The following is a 19,008-nucleotide window of genomic DNA, read 5'->3' on the forward strand; positions in this document are numbered from 1 at the left end:
CCCTGATCCTCATCCCCAGCCAGAGCCCTCATCCCTCTGCACCCTAATCCTCATCCCCAGCCAGAGCTCTCATGTCCCCGCACCCTGATCCTCATCCCCAGCCAGAGCCCTCATCCCTCTGCACCCTAATCTTCATCCTCAGCCAGAGCCCTCATCCCCCTGCACCCTGAGCCTCTGCCCCAGCTCTGACCCCCCCGCATCATGAACCCCTCATCCTCAGCCCCAACCCTCATTCCCCTGCAGCCTGATTCTCTGCCTCAGCATGCACCACCTCCTCCTTCCTACACACCCACCCCCAACCGAGCCTGCACCCAAACTCCATCCCAAAGCCTGCACCCTTATCCCTTCTTGCACACCCACCCCCTGCCCTAGCCCAGAGCCTGCACCCAGCACCCAAACTCCCTCCCAGAGCCTGCATCCCTCACCCCTTCCTACACCCCCACCACCAGCCCAGAGCCTGCACCCAAACTCCATCCCAAAGCCTGCAACCCTCACCTCCTCCTGCACACCCACCCCATGCCCCAGCACGGAGCCTGCATCCAGCACCCAAACTCCTTCCCAAAGCCTGCACCCCTCCTGCACCCTAATCCCCAGCCCAGGACCTGCACCCCAGACCTCCCCCCTGAAACCTCACCCAGGGCCTTAGGCAAGTTGAGGCAGAGTTTGAGGGGGCAGAGTTGGGGGGGCGGGTTCTGGGCACCACCAAAATTTCTACAATCTTGCCTCCTATGGGTGTGAGAACATTGTTGATGCTCTGTTAAGTGAAAAAAATAAGAAGTTGACTTGCTGTTAAGTGATTTATTGGGCTGTTGGTTCATGGGATGGACTCATTCCTTGGAGTGCTTATTGTTAAAGGAAATATCTTTCAATCCGGGACAGTAACTACTGTGCAGCTATATCAAAGCTAACATTCGGCATAGCATGTGCAGTAGAAACTGGACTACGCAGATGCCAGGCCAAATTCTCTGGGTGACATAAGGGCCATGGAAGACCTGGTTTTCAGTGGAATGACGGTCTATGAGGAGGGAGCTCAGGAGTTTCAAAGTGCTGTGTGCTATGAAGATGTGTCCTCCCCTGGCCATAGCATGCATTGAGCAGTTAGGATTAGGGATGGGACAGGGGACCATAGGGCTGTGGATCTGCAGCTCTGTGGATGTATTGGCCAAATCCGCTCTGAAGAGGGCGTGCAGCAGAGAGTAGTGCTTGCGGGGTCTTGGCCATCAGCAAGGAGGCTCTGAGCCCCCACGCTGACTCCTTGCTCTGTCTAGCTTCAGAAAGAGCTGTGCTCTCATGGTGAAGCTGTGATGTTAGGGCATTGCTCCCTGCCCACCGGTGGTGGTGCTGGTGGGGGGATTCTACCAGGCAGAGGAGAAACCCAGGGCATTAATGCTGATGGCATGTTTGGGGGAAGGAGGGACACGGCTGCTCCTTCTCCCCCCAACCCCGTGGGGGTTCCCACACAGGCTTTTGCAGGGTCACTGGGCAATGTTCCAGCACTAGGAGCAGCACCAACCTTCCCCCCCCTGCTTAGGTGTGGGGCAGCCAGATTCTTAGCATCTCCACCCATGGAGTGTTTACCTTTTAATGCTCTGAAAATGCCAATTTTTAAAGCAATTCTTATGGGAGTAGCCATCCACCAATCTGTGACTAGTGGCTTCTACTGAGTTAGCCCTGCCTATTATGCAAATAAGGGGGCAGATCTATGCAGACCTCTTCTTGGATGCCTAAACTAACCTCTTTAAGAGTAAGACACGGACCAGTGACTCCAATCTTTCTGCCTTCTGTCTTCTCCAGCTACCATGACCTGGCTATATTCTTTCTCCTTGGTCTCCTCTGTGCATGCAAATGTGGTGAACAATAGTCAGATATTTAAAGCAAAGTGGACACTGGATTTTCCACGTTGTGGGAAATTCCAAGATTTTGGATTTTTTTCCTGTTCCAAAACTGGAATGAAAACAAAACAAATACAAACTGTGCCATGAACCAAAATTTCAGGGGGAAAAATAATCATTTCACAGTAATCAAAAGGTTTTGTTCCAAATTTTGTCTTTTTTTTTTAATATATTAGTGGCTGCGTAGATGGTGTCACCAGGAGGGCTTTGGCTTTCTTAGGCATGGGATGCTGTTCCGAGAGGGACTGCTGAGCAGAGATAGGGACCACCTAGCAAGGAAGAAGAAGAGTATCTTTAGATACAGACTGGCTAACTTCGTGAGGACAGCCTTAAACTAGGTTCAACAGGGGCAGGAGACACAAGCTCACAGGTAAGTCCAAAACATGGAGACCTGGGTGAAGGGTCAGAATCTGGGGGAACATGGACAATCACAGCAGGGACAAAGGAGCAAGGAGGAACTATAGAAGGGAAATCTAACGTACATTGTAGATGTCTGTACACTAATGCAAGAAGCATGGGGAAGACACAGGAAGAACTAGAAATTCTAGTGAATAACCACAATTACGACATAATTGGCATCACAGAGACTTGGTGGGATAATTCACATGACTGGAATATTGCTATAGAAGGCTACAACTTGTGCTTCCAGGATGCACAGGCAGGGAAATAGGGAAGAGGTATTGTGTTGGGTAGCAAAGATGTATACACTTTGGTCAAGATAGAGGCATACTTCTTGAGAGTCTTAGGGTAAAGATAAAAGGGGCAAAAAATAAGGGTAATGTCACGGTTGGGTCTACTTAGACCACCTAACCAGGAAGAAGAGATGGATGAGGCCGTTTTTAAAATAACTAACAAAATCATCCAAAGCACAAGACTTGATGATGATGGAGGATTTCAACTACCCAGACACCTGTTGGGAAAATATATAGCAGGGCTCAGATTATCCAACAAGTTCTTGCAATGCATTGGAGATAATTTTTTATTACAGAAGGTGGAGAAAGTGACTAGGGAAGAGGCTGTTCTAGACTTGATTCTGACACATAGGGAGGAACTGGTTGAAAATCTGAAGGTGGAAGGCAGCTTGGGTGAACGTGATCACAAAATGATAGAGTTCATTATTCTAAGGAAAGATAGGAGGGAAGACAGCTGAATAAAGACAACAAACTTCAAGAAGGCAGACTTTAGAACACTCAAAACTGGTAGGTAAGATCCCGTGGGAAGCAAGTCTAAGGGAAAAAAGAATTCAGGTGAGTTGGCGTTTTTTACAGAAACATTATTAAGGGCACAACAGCAAATATCCCAATGCATAGGAAAGAGATGAAGTATGGTAAGAGACCATCCTGGCTTAATCGGGAGATCTTCAATGATGTGAAACTCAAAAGAGAGTCATACAAAAAGTGGAAACTAGGTTGAATTATGAAGGATGAATATTAAAAAAAATTAATGGAAACAGGTAGGGACAAAATTAGAAATGCAAAGGCAAATAATGATATTAAACTAGCTAGGGATATAAAGAGTAACAAGAAAACATTTTACAAATACATGACAAGCAAGAGGAAGACCAAGGACGGGGTAGGCCAACTGCTCAACGAGAAGGGAAAGACAACAACAGAAAACACAGCAATGGTCAAACTGTTAAATGTTTGTTTTGTTTCAGTTTTCACACGCATACACAAAAATAGCAGTGAACGGATGACAAACACAGTGAATGAATATCACTGTAAATGGGATAGGATCTGAGGCTAAATTAGGAAAAGAACAAGTTAAGAATTTCTTAGACAAGTTAGATGTCTTCAGGTCAGTAAAGCCTGATGAAATAAGTCCTAGAATACTTGAAGACTTGGCTGAAAAGATTTCTGAGCCATGAGTGATTATCTTTGTGAACTTATGGAGGACAGGAGAGATCCCAGAGGACAGATAAAAGAGATAATATAGCACCTATCTATAAAAAGGGGAATAAGGACAATCCAGGGAATTATAGACCAGTCAACTTAACTTTGGTACCTGGAAAGATAAGGGAGCAAATAATCAAACAATCAAGATGTAAGCACCTACAAGAAAATAAGGTAAGTAACTGTCAACATGGATCTGTCAAGAACAAACCATGTCAAATCAACCTAATATCCTTCTTTGACAAGGTAACAAGCCTGGTGGATAGAGGGAAGCAGTACATGTGATCTCTCTTGACTTGAATAAGGCTTTTGATACTGTCTCACATGACCTTTTTATAAACAAACTACAGAAATATAGCCTAGATGAACCTACTATAAGGTGGGTGCACAACTGGTTGGAAAAGCATACTCAGAGTGCAGTTATCAGTGGCTCACAATCAAGCTGGAAGGGTATACTGAGTGTGGCCCTGCAGGATCCGTCCCGGGTTTGGTGTTATTCAAAATCTTCATAAATGATTTGGATAATGCCATAGAGCATATTTAGAGAGTAAAGTTTGCAGATGATACCAAGATGGGACGGGCTGCAAGTGCTTAGGAGGACAGGATTAGAATTTGAAATGATCTTGACAAACTGGAGAAATGATTTGAAGTAAATAGGATGAAATTCAATAAGGACAAATGCAAAGTACTAAACAAATACACAATGGGAAGTGACTTTCTAGGAAGGAGTACTGCAGAAAGGGATGTGGGGGTCACAGTGGATCACAAACTAAATACGAGTCAATAATGTAATACTTCTGCAAAAAAAGCAATCATCATTCTGGGATGTATTAGCAGAAGTGTTGTAAGCAAGATACGAGACGCAATTCTTCCACTCTACTTAGCACTGATAAGGCCTCATCTGGAGTACTGTGTCCAGTTCTGGGCACCACACTTTGGGAAATATGTGGACCAATTCAAGAAAGATCTGAGGAGAGCAACAAAAATGATTAAAGGTCTAGAAAACATGACCTACAAGGAAAGAAAATTGGATGTGTTTAGTCTGGTGAAGAGAAGACTGAAGGGGGGATATGGGAATAGTCTTCAAGTACCAAAAAGACTGTTATAAAGAGGAGGGCGATAAATTGTTCTCCTTAATCGCTGAGTAGTAGTAATGGGCTTAAATTGCACCAAGGGCGATTTAGGTTGGACATTAGGAAAAACTTCTTACATGTCAGGGTAGCTAAGCAATGGAATAAATTGCCTAGGGAGATTGCGGAATCTCTGTCATTGGAGCTTTTAAAGAGCAGGTTAGACAAACACCTGTCATGGATGGTCTGGATAATACTTAGTTCTGCCTCACACCTGTCAAGGTCCCTTCCAGTCCTACATTTCTAGGATTATAAAAAATAAAAAAATGGAAACGAAAAGTCATTTTTAAACTGGAAATCAAAATGCTCCATTCCCCCCGCCCCCAACAAAATGTTGTCAAAATTGACATTACCGAGAAATGATTCCAAAGGAAAAGCATTCCATCGGGAACTCTCCAGCCAGCTCCACTGCTATTATATGGTACTATCTGAGAAGATGATGGGGCCGTGCAAACAGATAGTAACATAATGGCATACACACAATGCGGCAGAGTGGGGGGAGGGTGCAAGGAATAGATAATGTTGGCATCTTCTGACTTTTAAGTGCTTAGCTCTCATATTCAGCAACTGTGAAATTCTTTTAATGTAGTTTCTTAACGGAATTGTCTAGGTTAAAACAGTTCTATAAGATGGGTTTATTTCTCTAGACATCTCGGGATAGTACAGGGAGATCCTCCCCTCTGGGATCCTTTACATCTATTTTGGGCCCCACACTACAAGGAGGATGTGGAAAAATTGGAAAAAGTCCAGCGGAGGGCAACAAAAATGATTAGAGGCGGGAGCACATGACTTATGAGGAGAGGCTGAGGGAACTGGGATTGTTTAGTCTGCAGAAGAAAAGAATAAGGAGGGATTTGATAGCTGCTTTCGACTTCCTGAAAGGGAGTTCCAAAGAGGATGGATCTAGACTGTTCAGTGGTACCTGATGACAGAACAAGGAGCAATGGTCTCAAGTTGCAGTGGGGGAGGTTTAGGCTGGATATTAGGAAAAAAACTTTTTCACTAGGACGGTGGTGAAGCACTGGAATGGGTTACCTAGGGAGGTGGTGGAATCTCTTTCCTTAGACGTTTTTAAGGTCAGGTTTGACAAAGCCCTGGCTGGGATGATTTAGTTGGGAATTGGTCCTGCTTTGAGTAGGGGGTTGGACTAGATGACCTATGATTCTATGAAAAAGAGCTGGAGTAGCATAAAGGGGCCCTAAAAGCCCCATAACTGGCCAGGGGAGTATTCCTCCAGTGCAAGCACTGTGAAAGACCATCATCAGATTGCTCTTTGACTGGAGGAACCCCTTGCAAGCCCATGTGGAGGGGACATGCTGGAGGTAGGGCTAGGGATGGGAGAATGTGTTGTGGGTGGGTCTGCAGCACACTGTATGGATTCTGGGCAGTACGGACAGGGCAATCTAGGCAGGTTGTGGCAATGCAGACAGGCTCCCAGAGCTGTTTTAGGATATGCCAGAGGGCCTCCCAGCCCTCAGAGCAGCCCAGGCTTGGGAGGGTGTGTCAAGTCACCTTAGCCCTCCCTTGCCCCAGGGAAAACAGGCGCAGCACAGAATCTCACACAAGGTGCACAGTGAACACAAGAACTTCTGCTTGTCAGCATGCTGAAAACTTTCTGCAGCGGGTGCACAATTTTTTCAGCGGCACAAGTTAATGCTCATTATATTAGACAGCAAAGACTCAGTTCTTCCAGGGGTAGGGTGCACAGACCCTGAACTCATCACAATCCATGGGACTAACTTAGGTGCTTCAGGGCAGAGTACTCAGCACCTTGCGGGATGGAGCTCAGAGTGGGGCAGGAGATGCTGCCTAGCTCATTGTACCATGCATGCATGGACAGGGCTACAGACTGCAGACTGCTTCTCAGTTGCACTAAGACCCCTTTACACTGTTGTGGCAGTCCAAAGGCTCAGGAAGGAAGGGTCACCCACATTAAGGCTCCTTTAGACTGCTGGGGTGTTTGTAAAAGAGCCTTGCTGTAACTGAGAATCAGGCCCATAGTTACCACCTGTATATGAAATTTGATATCCAAACTCTCCAACTCACTCAAATCAAACCCAATTTTCCCAGCAACACTCTTCTTCAATGCGGGCTATTTCGAAGCCAAATTTCAATTCTCAGACCCCAGCCATTTTGATGCTGAAGCTATTTTAATAAAGTGATCCAAGCAGTTTTTAGTTTCTATAATGGGGACTGGGAATGTTTTCTTCTGTCCTCTCATTCAAAAAGAGCCAGACATTTTTTGCTCAAAACTGCCGGAGGGGTGGGAGGGAAACCAGGCAGAGACGGTACCTGGAAAGCGTCAGCCTGGGAGATGAAAGGTTTGGAATGTTGCGAACGATTGAAAACAAGGGGTTAAAATGGAAACATTCACGCTACTTTAGCTATACCTGTCACTAACACACGAGCTGCAGCACACACTCCCATGCACATGAAACTGACTGGGAAACACAAAGCTCATGCACCATCGAAGTCCTAACTCTGCACAAGGGGATTGGACATCCCCTCCCATTGCAGAGAGCCCTTCAAGAGCCTTATGCACTATGTATCCACCCACTTCAGCTCCTAGGGCTTGCCTCTGCACTGCCATGCAAAGCCACCAACACCAGTGCTGAGCAGCGATATACAACATTCCCCTTGTAACTGGGCAGCATTTCACATCTCCTTTGCACAGGTATCACAATGAGGGCCACACAAAGTACCTAGCTAGGTGGACAGAATGAAAAGGGAGGTCAGACGAGATTATCATAATGGTCCCTTCTGATCTTAAAGTCTATGAGTGTACCTGAGCAGGTAGCTTGATAGCTAGATGGACTTAAATGATGACACAGGCCCCACTACATCTGAGAGGCCAGTGGTGGCTGCAAGTAGCCAGGTGTGGTCCCTTGGTCCTGGCAGACATTAGAGCAGCAGGACGACCACTCTAAATTCCACTGCTGATGTCAGCTCCATAAGGGATCCAGTTGAGACTCAAGTACACTAGAGTTTGGCTTCCCCTTGTCCCCTCCCATCTTGGTCCCAGTTTGTCTACTGGCATGCCCCCTCCTCCTGCTTATCCCAGTAAAGGAGCTGGTGTAGGAGGCAGTTATGCTGCCTCCAGCAGCTTAATACCTATATAGAGACAATTCCCCAGGGGGATCTCCAGCCAATTTAAGTTCAGTGGAAAGTGAATGTAGCCAAGTGGAAAATCCATCTCTCAGAGTGTAAGGCAGTGGAGAACCAGGCTGTGCATGCTGAAGGGATGCAGACAGGCTGGAGTACGCTCTGTCTTCAGGGGTGAAATTCACCCCAGCGCAAGCTGATTAATCTGCCTTGCTGTTATTATACCCCTTCATCTTCCATCCAGCTCTGTTAAATTGATATCCTCATTAGAGCCCATTAAAAGCAACATTCTTTTAATGGCTGGATGGGATATTATTATTATTACTTTCACAGCATGGTGTATTTAATGGTTTGGAGTGGAAATTGGTCTTCTTTATTGGGTCTCTCCCTTTTGAAATGGATTCCACCACGCTCAGGGATTCAGATCACGTTGCATTGCCCTGTTCTATACAGCTCAGTCTAATGATGTCTCTGGCTTTATGTTATTGGTGTGTGTTGGGGGGGGGGTGCATGTGCAACTGTTGTAGCTGATTGCTATCTGTGAAATAACCCGTGCCATTATCTCATCTGATCTCACCGATTCTGTCAGGACATACTACAGAGTGACTCAAGAACCTGTTAATCTTCCAGCAGAAAAGCCAGGAGTCTTAAATGAAGAATTTTCTGCTGCACTTAACTTTGCTCAGCAAGTTTTAATTGGACTGTGGAAAGCAGCTGGCAGACTAATATTTAACACCCTGCAATTGCAAATTGTTGGCAAATGCAGCTGCAAGAATTGTGTGTGCAGATGAAGAGGGGCTGGGGGAGGGGTCAGCCTGAGCCTGACAGCAGCAGATATTGAAAGGGAGTTAAGGTGGGTGCATCTCAGATAGCTGCATTCTCCCAGATCAAAACCTATACTTAGGGGATCTATATAGAGTTTAACCAGTCTTGTTCCCTGCATGTGCCTGTTTGCATCAGCTGGAGTTTTAAACTAGTCACATTAGACTGGGATTGAATGAGACGGACATTTTTGCAAGCCTTTAAAAAGCTGTAGGAGGAGGATGACAGACATGGCTACAGAAGTTGTGTGTTGTGGGCTAGGTCACCCCGTCATGGGGATGGGTATTATGGTAAAGTGTCCCAATGGTTGATCACTCTCACTCTTGAATATTTACACCTTATTTCCGGTCTGAATTTGTCTAGCTTCAACTTCGCCATTGGATCGTGTTAAACCTTTCTCTGTTAGACTGAAGAGCCTATTATTAAATATTTGTTCCCCACATAGGTACTTACAGACTATGATCAAGTCACCCCTTAAGCTTCTCTTTGTTAAGCTAAATAAGTTGAGCTCCTAGACCAGGGGTGGGCAAACTTTTTGGCCCGAGGGCCACATCTAGGTATGGAGATTGTATGGTGGGCCATAAATGCTCACAAAATTGGGGGTTGGGGTGTGGAAGGGTGCTGTGGGCTGGGACTAAGGGGTTCAGAGGGTGGGAGGGGGATCAGGGCTGGGGCAAGGGGTTAGGAGGGGGTTAGGGTGCAGGCTCTGGGCAGTGCTTACCTCAAGCAGCTCCCAGAAGCAGCAGCAGCAGCATGTCCCCCTCTGGCTCCTATGTGAAGGTATGGCCAGGTAGCTCTGCGTGCTGCCCTGTCCGCAAGTGCCACCACTGCAGCTCCCATTGGCTGCATTTCCCAGCCAATGGGAGCTGCAGGGGCAGCGCTTGGAGCAAAGGCAGCACACGGAGCCCCCTGGCTTCCCCTCCCTGAATGAGCCAGAGGGGGGACATGCCACTGCTTCCAGGAGCCGCGTGAAGCGGGGCAAGCCCTGGACCCTGCTCCCCAGCTGGAGTGCCGGAGTGGGGCAAGCCCTGGACCCTGCTCCCCCGCGAGAGCTCAAGGACCACATTAAAACATCTGGAGGGCCGGATGCGGCCCTTTGGGCCGTAGTTTGCCCACCTCTGTCCTAGACTCTATTATTATAAGGCAGGTTTTCTAACTCTAAACTATAAGCAATGATGGACCAGACGCTTCTTTAAATCCAGGTACAGAGCTCTCAGCCTGTAAGTCATGGGTTCGAATCCAGATCATGCTGTATCACTGGTGAATGAACCTACTTCTATCACCTGTGACTTACATGTAATAGGTTGGTGGCCTCAGACAGGTGTCCAGTCAATAAAACCACCATCATAATTGGCATGGGTGCTGGTAACACTACAAACAGACTACGGACGGCATAAGCATGGAGACCTAGGTACTCCCACAGCTAGGGACAGGCTGAGCAGTTTGTGCAGAATCAGAATCTTGGCTCCCAAGCTGAATATCAACCAGTCAAGGTACTCCCCCCACCACCCACACACACACTATTTGGTTCATTTTCTCGCTGCTTCTGCGGTCGTTGGTTCTGTGGAAACCTCAGGATATCCTGAGAATGGCCCTTCTGGTGGGATCTGGCCTGGGATCCCCGCTCTCAGGAGACAGCCTGTCTACATGGAACATTCAGATCATTTTTGCAGCTCTGAAGATTTTCAAGAGACTGGAGAAGTTCCGGGGAGATGTCCAAACTTCTGAGCGCTGCATCAGATCAGCGCCCTGAACTGATCACCACTGGCTACTCATACTACTGCAAATACAGAGATAGGCTGGAGCCAAACCCCAAACTCAGAGCCTGATCTGGTTTGGAACTTTGCACTTAGGGCCCCACTCAAGCCAAACGGAGTCATTCAGGAACCAGGGAATCCCCAGGGAAGCACAGCATTAGAAACACACATGGCTGGACCGGCCAGCCAAACACTCACGCTGTATGTCGATGGTGACGGATGTCTCCTTCCCGCTGGGAATGGCTTTGTTGGTGGCCCGGCAAATGATGTTCTGCCCGTTCTCGATGTCGGAGGGGCCAATAAAAAGGGTGCTCACGATGCTCTCCCTCTTGCCATCTCGGAGAAGCGCCTGCACGGGGAGAAGCAGGGACGAAACTCGGTTACTCTTGAAAGGAGCAATACATTCTTTACTCTTGACTGTGTTTATTATGTTCGAGTTTAGGGACCAACAAGCATGAAGCCAGGTTGTGGTAGTGATAGGCACTGTACAGACAAAGTGGTAGACAGTCCTTGCCTGAAGAGCTTACAATCTAAAAGACAGCAATTCCTATGGGTTTGCAAAGGAGCTAATGGGGGTTAGGTGCACAAATTCCAATGAGTTTCAATGGGAGTTTGGTGCTTAACTCCCATAGGCTCCTTTGAAACCATGCAGTACCTTGCACCCGAGGATGACAGCTCTGGTGAGATTCATCCCACTCGCCAACCTAGACAGGGAGACATTCGTATTGTCAACTGAACAGACCTTGCAGGCTTCAGGGGTTTCCCAGCCGATGGCCTGCTTCTTGTTCCTTGTGTCACCTTACACACATGTGCCAAGCAAGTGTGAAACACTGCCATACCAATCCAGTAGCATTTCACACTCACTTTACATAACAGGAAATGAGCACATATGCTGCCCAGCAGTGTGGGATCAGGCCCTGAAGCCTACAAAGAACCATATGATTCCTAGAGAAGTAGCATAAAGTCACCAATTGCTGCAATGCATTGCACTGTGCAAACTGCAATTCTGCCTCAAGTGAAGTTTGCTTAGAGCGAAGGAAAGAAGAAAGCAGCGTGATCTAGTGCTTGGAGCAGAGGGCAGAGTGCCAGTGGCCAAACCCATCCCAGGCATAACATCATTCAAGTCAGAATCAGGCCTGAGGACTCCTGGGTTCTATTTTCGGGTCTCCTTGGGGCTCACTCTGTAGCCTTTGGAGAATCAGCCCTTTGTGAATCCATCTCTGAATTTCTACAGGGGGGAATCACACCACCTCACTAGCCATCAATAGAACTAATGCTTGCATTAATTAACTATTATTACTGAGGTTGCTTTTGTTCTGAACCTCTAATATAGGCTAATCAGACAGGTAACGCATGCCATGAGAGAGAATATTAAAAAGCCATTAACGAGCTGCCTTGCGAGCTCCGCGGTGTACAATGTGTTCAGAAAGGGTTGAAGCCAGTGGCACTCTCGTGCCACACCCCTGGGTGTAAATCGGAACCACCCTGATTTGCTAGTGTTACACACTCACTTTGCACTGGTGCAAATGGTGACCCAAGCTGGCAAGGCAATGGAGGATTAAGCCCTGTATCTAGCTCTACATCCTGGCATGGTACAAGGCATACCTGTGGCTTTCCTTTCTCCTTGCTCTCTTCTGGCACTGTATAAGGAGTGATAATGTATAACCCTCCTCTTGATCACCCCCAAAAAGCAGGTGAGGCCATCAGAGGCACTAGTGAGCAGCTGATGACGCTCCACTCGAATGCTGCAGTTATCCCATGCCGCACACAGGCCCAACCTTTGGATTTGCCCATTTGTGGGTAGGGAGGAAGGTCTTTGTGAAAGGAACTTGGTGTAGCGAGTGGAAATCTCCTGCTGGGGGGATCAGATTTATGGCCCTCCAGCAGCATTGCCAACCAAAATGTTCAAAAATCATGTGTCAAGCCTCCAAAAAATCATGTGACTGACGTAAAAATCAGGAGATTTTACGAAAATAATAAACATCCCATTCTTCTATTTGCCTTCTTGATTCTGAACCTCTAAGATACACTTACGTCATGGTTTCAAGCCTTTGCAACTGGGAATACTAGAAACCTGACTCCAGGAGCTGGGGCCTTAAGAAAAACACCAAATATTGCAAGACTTGTAATAAAATCATTAGAGCTGGCGACATTGCCACAGGGCTGTAGGCACCACCGGGCCCCATCTGGCATGGAAAGATCCTTGCGTGACGCATCCCCAGTATGACAACCCTCTTCCTCCAAGACCTTCCATGCCAGCTGCTTAAGATGCACTGGGAGTCTCAGTATCTTATTTGAGACGGGGCCACACTTCGTATGCAGCGTGAGTGCTTGGGCTTTGGAATTAATACAAACACAAACACAGACATATTTGTAAAAGGGCTGATATTCCCTCCCTGCCACAGCAATTGGCGGGTCTGAAATGGAGAGGGTTTAACTCTCTCTTCCCCAGCAGTGGGACTGACCCAGCCCATGGAGGAGAAGAAGATCTGGAGCGACTGCAATTAGTTACAAACGATTACATGTTAATGGTCTAGATTTTAATTAATTTCACCCAAATTGGTGCAGAGAGAGGTCAGTTCTTTCAGGTTTTAATTAGCTCTGGCTGTCGCGTGGCATCCTGGGAAGTGGGGGCAGGAAGGGCTAGCGGTGGGTTTAATTTTGTTTTTCGCTCCGTCCCAGTGGCAGCACGTTTCAAGGGGGAAGAGTGAGGCAGTGCTAATCAGGGGAGTCATATTACCATGGGGGCTGGACGAGGATGTGTAGGGAGTTATGAGGATCATGGATTTGTCCTTGATCAGATGCATATGTTGCTGGCAAGTTAACCTTTCACAGCTACTTGCTCCTTGCCAGACACTGCTGCCGGCAAGGGAAATGAAATGTCTCAGGATTTGGGTGCAATAAAGCAGGAATCCTTCTGTGATACTGCAGGCAAATCAGATGGCAGCTAGGAACAGAAAGGTCATAATCTCTATGCAAATCAGATGCTGCCTTCTCCAGTAGCCGCCAGACGGCCTGCGGGGCCAGGCTGGTTCATCTGGGGGGAGCTACAGGCAAGGATGGAGGCAGCCAGGCACAGGGGAGACGCATCTCCCTAGGAGCTGCAACAGGATAATGGTTCATGGGTGTCGCAAATTTGTTTTCCATCCAGCCAACACTCCCTGGAGCTGCCCAGATCTGGAGGATCTGCACCCTCAGCAAGTTTGCAGATGACACTAAATTGGGAGAAGTGGTAGATACGCTGGAAGGTAGGGATAGGATACAGAGGGACCTAGACAAATTAGAAAAGAAATCTGATGAGGCTCAACAAGGACAAGTGCAGAGTCTTGCACTTAAGACGGAAGAATCCCATGCACTGCTAGAGACTAGGGACCAACTGGCTAGGCAGCAATTCTGCAGAAAAGGACCTAAGGGTTACAGTGGATGAAAAGCTGGATATGAGTCAACAGTGTGCCCTTGTTACCAAGAAGACTAACGGCATTTTGGACTGTATAAGTAGGGGCATTGCCAGCAGATCGAGGGACATGATCATTCCCCTCTATTCAATATTGGTGAGGCCTCATCTGGAGTACTGTGTCTAGTTTTGGGCCCTACACTACAAGAAGGATGTGGAAAAACTGGAAAGAGTCCAGCAGAGTCAACAAAAATGATTAGAGGGCTGGAGAACAAGACTTATGAGGAGAGGCTAAGGGAACTGGGGTTGTTTAGTCTGCAGAAGACAAGAATGAGGGAGGATTTGATGGCTGCTTTCAGCTACCTGAAAGAGAGTTTAAAAGAGGACGGATCTAGACTGTTCTCAGTAGTAGCACAGAACAAGGAGTAATGGCCTCAAGCTGCAGTGGGGGAGGTTTAGGTTGGACATTCGGAAAAAAAACTTTTCACTAGGAGGGTGGTGAAGTACTGGAATGGGTTCCCTAGGGAGGTGGTGGAATCTCCTTCCTTAGAGGTTTTTAAGTTCAGGCTTGACAAAGCCCTGGTTGGGATGATTTAGTTGGGGATTGGTCCTGCTTTGAGTAGAGATTTGGACTAGATGACCCCTGAGGTCCCTTCCAACCCTGATATTCTATGATCTGTCTCAGGTTTACATGGGGCATCAACTTGTCGTATCTAAGCCCTGCTTTCACCACCAGCACTGGACACCTCTCCCCATCTCATCTAGATCTCTGTAGCATCCTTGCTACCTCAGCTTGCATGGCAGGCTGTTCTCCCCCACAGACTGCGTGCTGGCTGTGAACTCTGACGGCATCGCCTGACATTGCTGCCTTCCTGCTCGTCTGAGTCTCTCTGCGCGTGTCAGGGCGAGGTCACTGCTACCATCTTGACAGGCCATGCCCCAGCGCTCACTCTAGAACTGGCCCTCTGGTGCCTGTCCTCACTATTTCTGCTGAGATACCAAGAGACTCCAGTAGAATTATTCCCCTGATCTGGTTTCTCCCTGGCCTTGGTTGGGTAGCTCTGCAGGACAGTTGGGCCCCAGGACCCAAGGGAGTTCATTGCTCCCATGGCCCAGGCAATGCTTTGCCTTGCTGCTGACACTGTCCTCTGTGATGGAATTTAATGGGTCATGGACCTCTCGGCTTTTGGTTCCTTGTTACCTGTTGCTAGAGCCCAGTGTCTTTTACTGGTCTGGGAGCCATCGCTTTGGGCAAGACGGTGACTAGGGGGATGATGGAGAGAAGGAAGCAGCAGAACCAGCTTTTCAGGGGACCCCATACACTGTAGAATGTTCTACATCCCAGCTGTTTCCTAGGAAGGGCAGCAGTGACAGCTATCTGCCCGGTAGGGTGACCAGACAGCAAGTGTGAAAAATCAGGACAGGGGGCGAGGGGGTAATAGGAGCCTATATAAGAAAAAGACCTCAAAATCAGGTTTGTCTCTATAAAATCAGGGCATCTGGTCACCCTACTGCCCGGGCTCTAAGATCCATTCTGGAATGGCTCCCTGCTCTAGGCCACGCTGTCAGGTGATGTTGCAGTAGCACTGACTCTGTAGCAGAGCTGGGTGACTTTTTTTCAGCAAATAGTAAATTCACTGAAAAAATGCATTTTTTGAGGTACTGAAACAACCTGCAAATTCGTGTTGAATTGGGCAAACTGTTTTGGCCAAAAACAAAATTATTTTTTCTGCTGAGGAAAAGTCAGAGTTAATTTCCTCCATTTTGAAACAAAACGTTTTGACTTTTCATTTAGAAATGTAGCGATACTTATTTTTTCACCTTGGACTTGCTCCAACCAGCCAAAATAGCACGTGTGTCTATCTACTCCCCTCATCAAGATGGTGGAAGGCTATAGGAGGGGCGTCAACAATCAACCTGCAGCTTCTGTATGTCCAAAGCATCAGTGCCATCTACCAAGTCTTCTGCCTTAAAGCTCTGGCCACTGCAAAAAGATACCAACTATACCTCGGGGATTTTGTCAACAATTCATTCCTGGATGGTCATCTGATGCAACCAGACTATTATACCAGGAATCTAAATACACCAAGAATACACAGGTTATTGAAAAAGTAGAGCTCTTCTAGATCAAATCAAGCAAGAGCGATGGAAAGAAGCTTTCCAAATTGTATTCCACAAAACCCAGTCTCAAAGCCTAGCAAACTATTACAAGATTGAGGGGAGATTCTCGTTGAGACAAGAGTTACAACAAGGTCTATTGCATCCCAAATAGTGGCCAATGGCAGAGCTCCTAATCAAGACAAAGCCTTCAGCTGTGCAGTTGAAATGGTGGCTGCTGTGAGATGGCAGGTTCTGAGCATGGACGTGAACCTGATAGTTCCTTTTACTGATCAAGAGCATCATGACTTCAGGCCAGATCCCACTGAAATCAATGGACAGGGCCTCAAACCCCAGACTTGTCCTTCCACACAACCACACCACTTGGATGCAAGAGCTTTTTTCCTAGACAATGTGCATGAGTAAATTCAGCTGGAAATCAGCTTTGTACAGGGAGCTAGGAGGACTTTCAAAACAGGATTGTAATGGGAAAAGAACTGTTTTGTAGGCTTAACTGTGGAGTCATTACTGGTGCTCCACAATGAAGTGAAATAGTAAAAATAAATAGTAAAATAATTTGGTCTTGGGAGAAGAGATACCTATAGGTATAGGCAGCACTGTGATCACTGAGGAGACTCCTGAATTGCACCAGGGTTGAGTTTGGCTCTGCACATTTCCACCTTTCCAACGCAGAGGAAATATAAGAGCCACGGGAGGCCAATGAGACTGCACAAGGAGCTTTTCAGCTATCTAAAAACCCAAAGGGATACATGCAAGAGATGGAAGGAGGTGCATGTCACCAAGGAAGCATACATGGGAATAGCGAAAGAACGTGGGGACAAAAATCAGGAAAGCCAAGGCAAAGAACTGCCAAGGAATGTTAGAGACAACAGGAAGGAGTTGTACAAATATACGTCAGACGAAAAAGAGAAAGATCCAGGATGGTGTGGGTCCGCTGCTCAATGCAGAAGGTGAGCTGGGAACGGAAGATGATAGGAAGGCAGAGCGGCTCAGTGCCTACTTTGCTTCAGTCTTCAACATGCGACTGGATGACTAGTGAAGTTACCACAGACCACTGCCTTGGAGGGGTTAGACACAACAAATCCTGCAGCTTGGCAAGGCGTTAGACCAGATGACCCTTGCGGTCCCTTCTGACCCCTTGATTCTATATTAAGGCAGTAAATGCTGTTCAAACATGAGAGCCACGTTTCAGAACCAAGTTGCACTAACACTGAACACTTTCCTCCATCTTTAAGTCATTTTAATTAATACAACCCATCCCCCCACAGTGCTGTAGGTATTTACGGTCACCCCGTTTTAGAGATCAGGAACCTGGGGCTAGGTGCCACAAACTACCCCGTGGCACAAAGAACAGAGCTGAAAGTAGAACCCCACATCTCTGGGCTCCTGGAGCTGCATTCAGCCACCTGGAACCACCTTTTCCCTGTTTCACTTCTTAGTGAAATCTTGTCAATCCAAGCATACAATAATTCCAAGCCAGCTGTTCAGCCCATGGCTCACAGAGTCACCAGCATAACTGCTAAGAGAGGAACCTTTTGTTCTCCGCTTGCCAAAGGTTGCTGCTGAACTTGTTCAATTTGATGTGCTATTCAGGTCACAAGAGAGACAACCCTTTTCCCTCCCGAGAGACTTGTTTCCTCCAAATTGCCCTGCCAATCAGCTTCTTGAGCGATCTGTTCTAGCCAGTTTGGACCCAGAGCTGCCACTGCTGTGGTCAGTTGTGGCCTCAGGGCTGCTCCAAAGAGCGGTTGTGTTCTGATAGGTGACGACCTTCCACTGGTGCATTTCCACTTCCCTAAGGACAACTCAGGCTGAAATAGCTGGGAGAAAGGCACCTGTATACCTTTGGGTATTGGGCCACTGTGCTTTTAGACACCTGGTGAGGAGCATATTGAATGGATGACCTGCTCAGCACTGATATGAGGCAGAGCATGGAGCTCTCTGGGCCGGAGGTAGCCATTAAGTGAAATTCAGAGTTGAGTCTGCCCTTGACTGTTGCAGCTTCTTACACACTTCTGGCAGCTGCTTTTCTTGCCCCACTCCTCCCCGCTGGCCCCTTGGCAGGACAGTTGCGTTCACTCCAGTAAGCCATGTTCAGAGATGACATGTAAGGTCACACGTTAATAATTGGGTAAGTCTAAGTCAGCCTAAGTTGGCGTAAATTATTCACTGAAGGGCTAGGAGAAGCTTTGAGTCCCCCTCTGAATGTGCCCTTCTGGCTCACCACTGATCTCTGCTCCCTCAGCAGCCAGGGGTACAGAAGCTGAAGGAGCAGCACTGAGAAACGTGGGACCAGATCATCTGCTGGTGTAAGTCAACACAGCACCACTGAGTCAATGGGGCTATGCCAATTGACACCAGGGAGGATATGGCCCTGATGCATAAGAAGAGCCACATTCCACTCTGGACAGAATTGAGTGAAGGACACCTCTGTGAGGCGAGCAAAAGAGCAGTGCCACGTCCCCAGCACCATCCCAAACTCCACCCCGCCTGACCTTGGAATAGGTGGCTCCGTTTATCACTTCTCCATTCCGCATCCAGATGATGGAGGCTGCTGGTTTGGCGTTGTCAGCATGGCAGGTCAAGTTCAGGGGATCCCCAGCTCTAAGGCTAATGATCGGGCCCCCAGTAATTACTGGGTCATCTGGAGGAACTGCAAAGAAATCAGACAAGAGAAAGAATGCAGTTTATAAGCTTCAGCCAAGCTACCCTTTGCCTGCAAAGTCTGTGCCTGCAGTGGTACTTAGCAGGGAACATGTGGGGGAAAATGGCAACCATAGGCTAAACTATACTCTGGTACACTCATGGAACCCCAAGGCAGTTGGCTTCAATCAGGCTGTGGCTGATGGTAGAATATAGCCCAATCTTAGTACCATACAACTTGACTTTCTTTTGTTGCTT

The 19,008-nt window shown here is 47.4% G+C and overlaps 1 protein-coding gene across 2 annotated transcripts in view; it reads right to left on the reverse strand.

Moving 5' to 3' along the window:
- KIRREL3 (kirre like nephrin family adhesion molecule 3) overlaps nucleotides 1-19,008 on the reverse strand; it is a 737,495-nt gene that overhangs the window by 168,105 nt on the left and 550,382 nt on the right. For both annotated transcript variants that reach the window (XM_050921587.1, XM_050921586.1), the window contains exons 5-6: nucleotides 18,603-18,760; nucleotides 10,794-10,944 (exon numbers count right to left, since the gene is read on the reverse strand). In XM_050921587.1, the coding sequence (XP_050777544.1) occupies nucleotides 10,794-10,944; nucleotides 18,603-18,760 (309 nt within the window). The remainder of the gene's footprint in view (nucleotides 1-10,793; nucleotides 10,945-18,602; nucleotides 18,761-19,008) is intronic.

The sequence above is a fragment of the Gopherus flavomarginatus genome, chromosome 13, assembly GCF_025201925.1.
Source record: "Gopherus flavomarginatus isolate rGopFla2 chromosome 13, rGopFla2.mat.asm, whole genome shotgun sequence".
Taxonomy (NCBI): domain Eukaryota; kingdom Metazoa; phylum Chordata; order Testudines; family Testudinidae; genus Gopherus; species Gopherus flavomarginatus.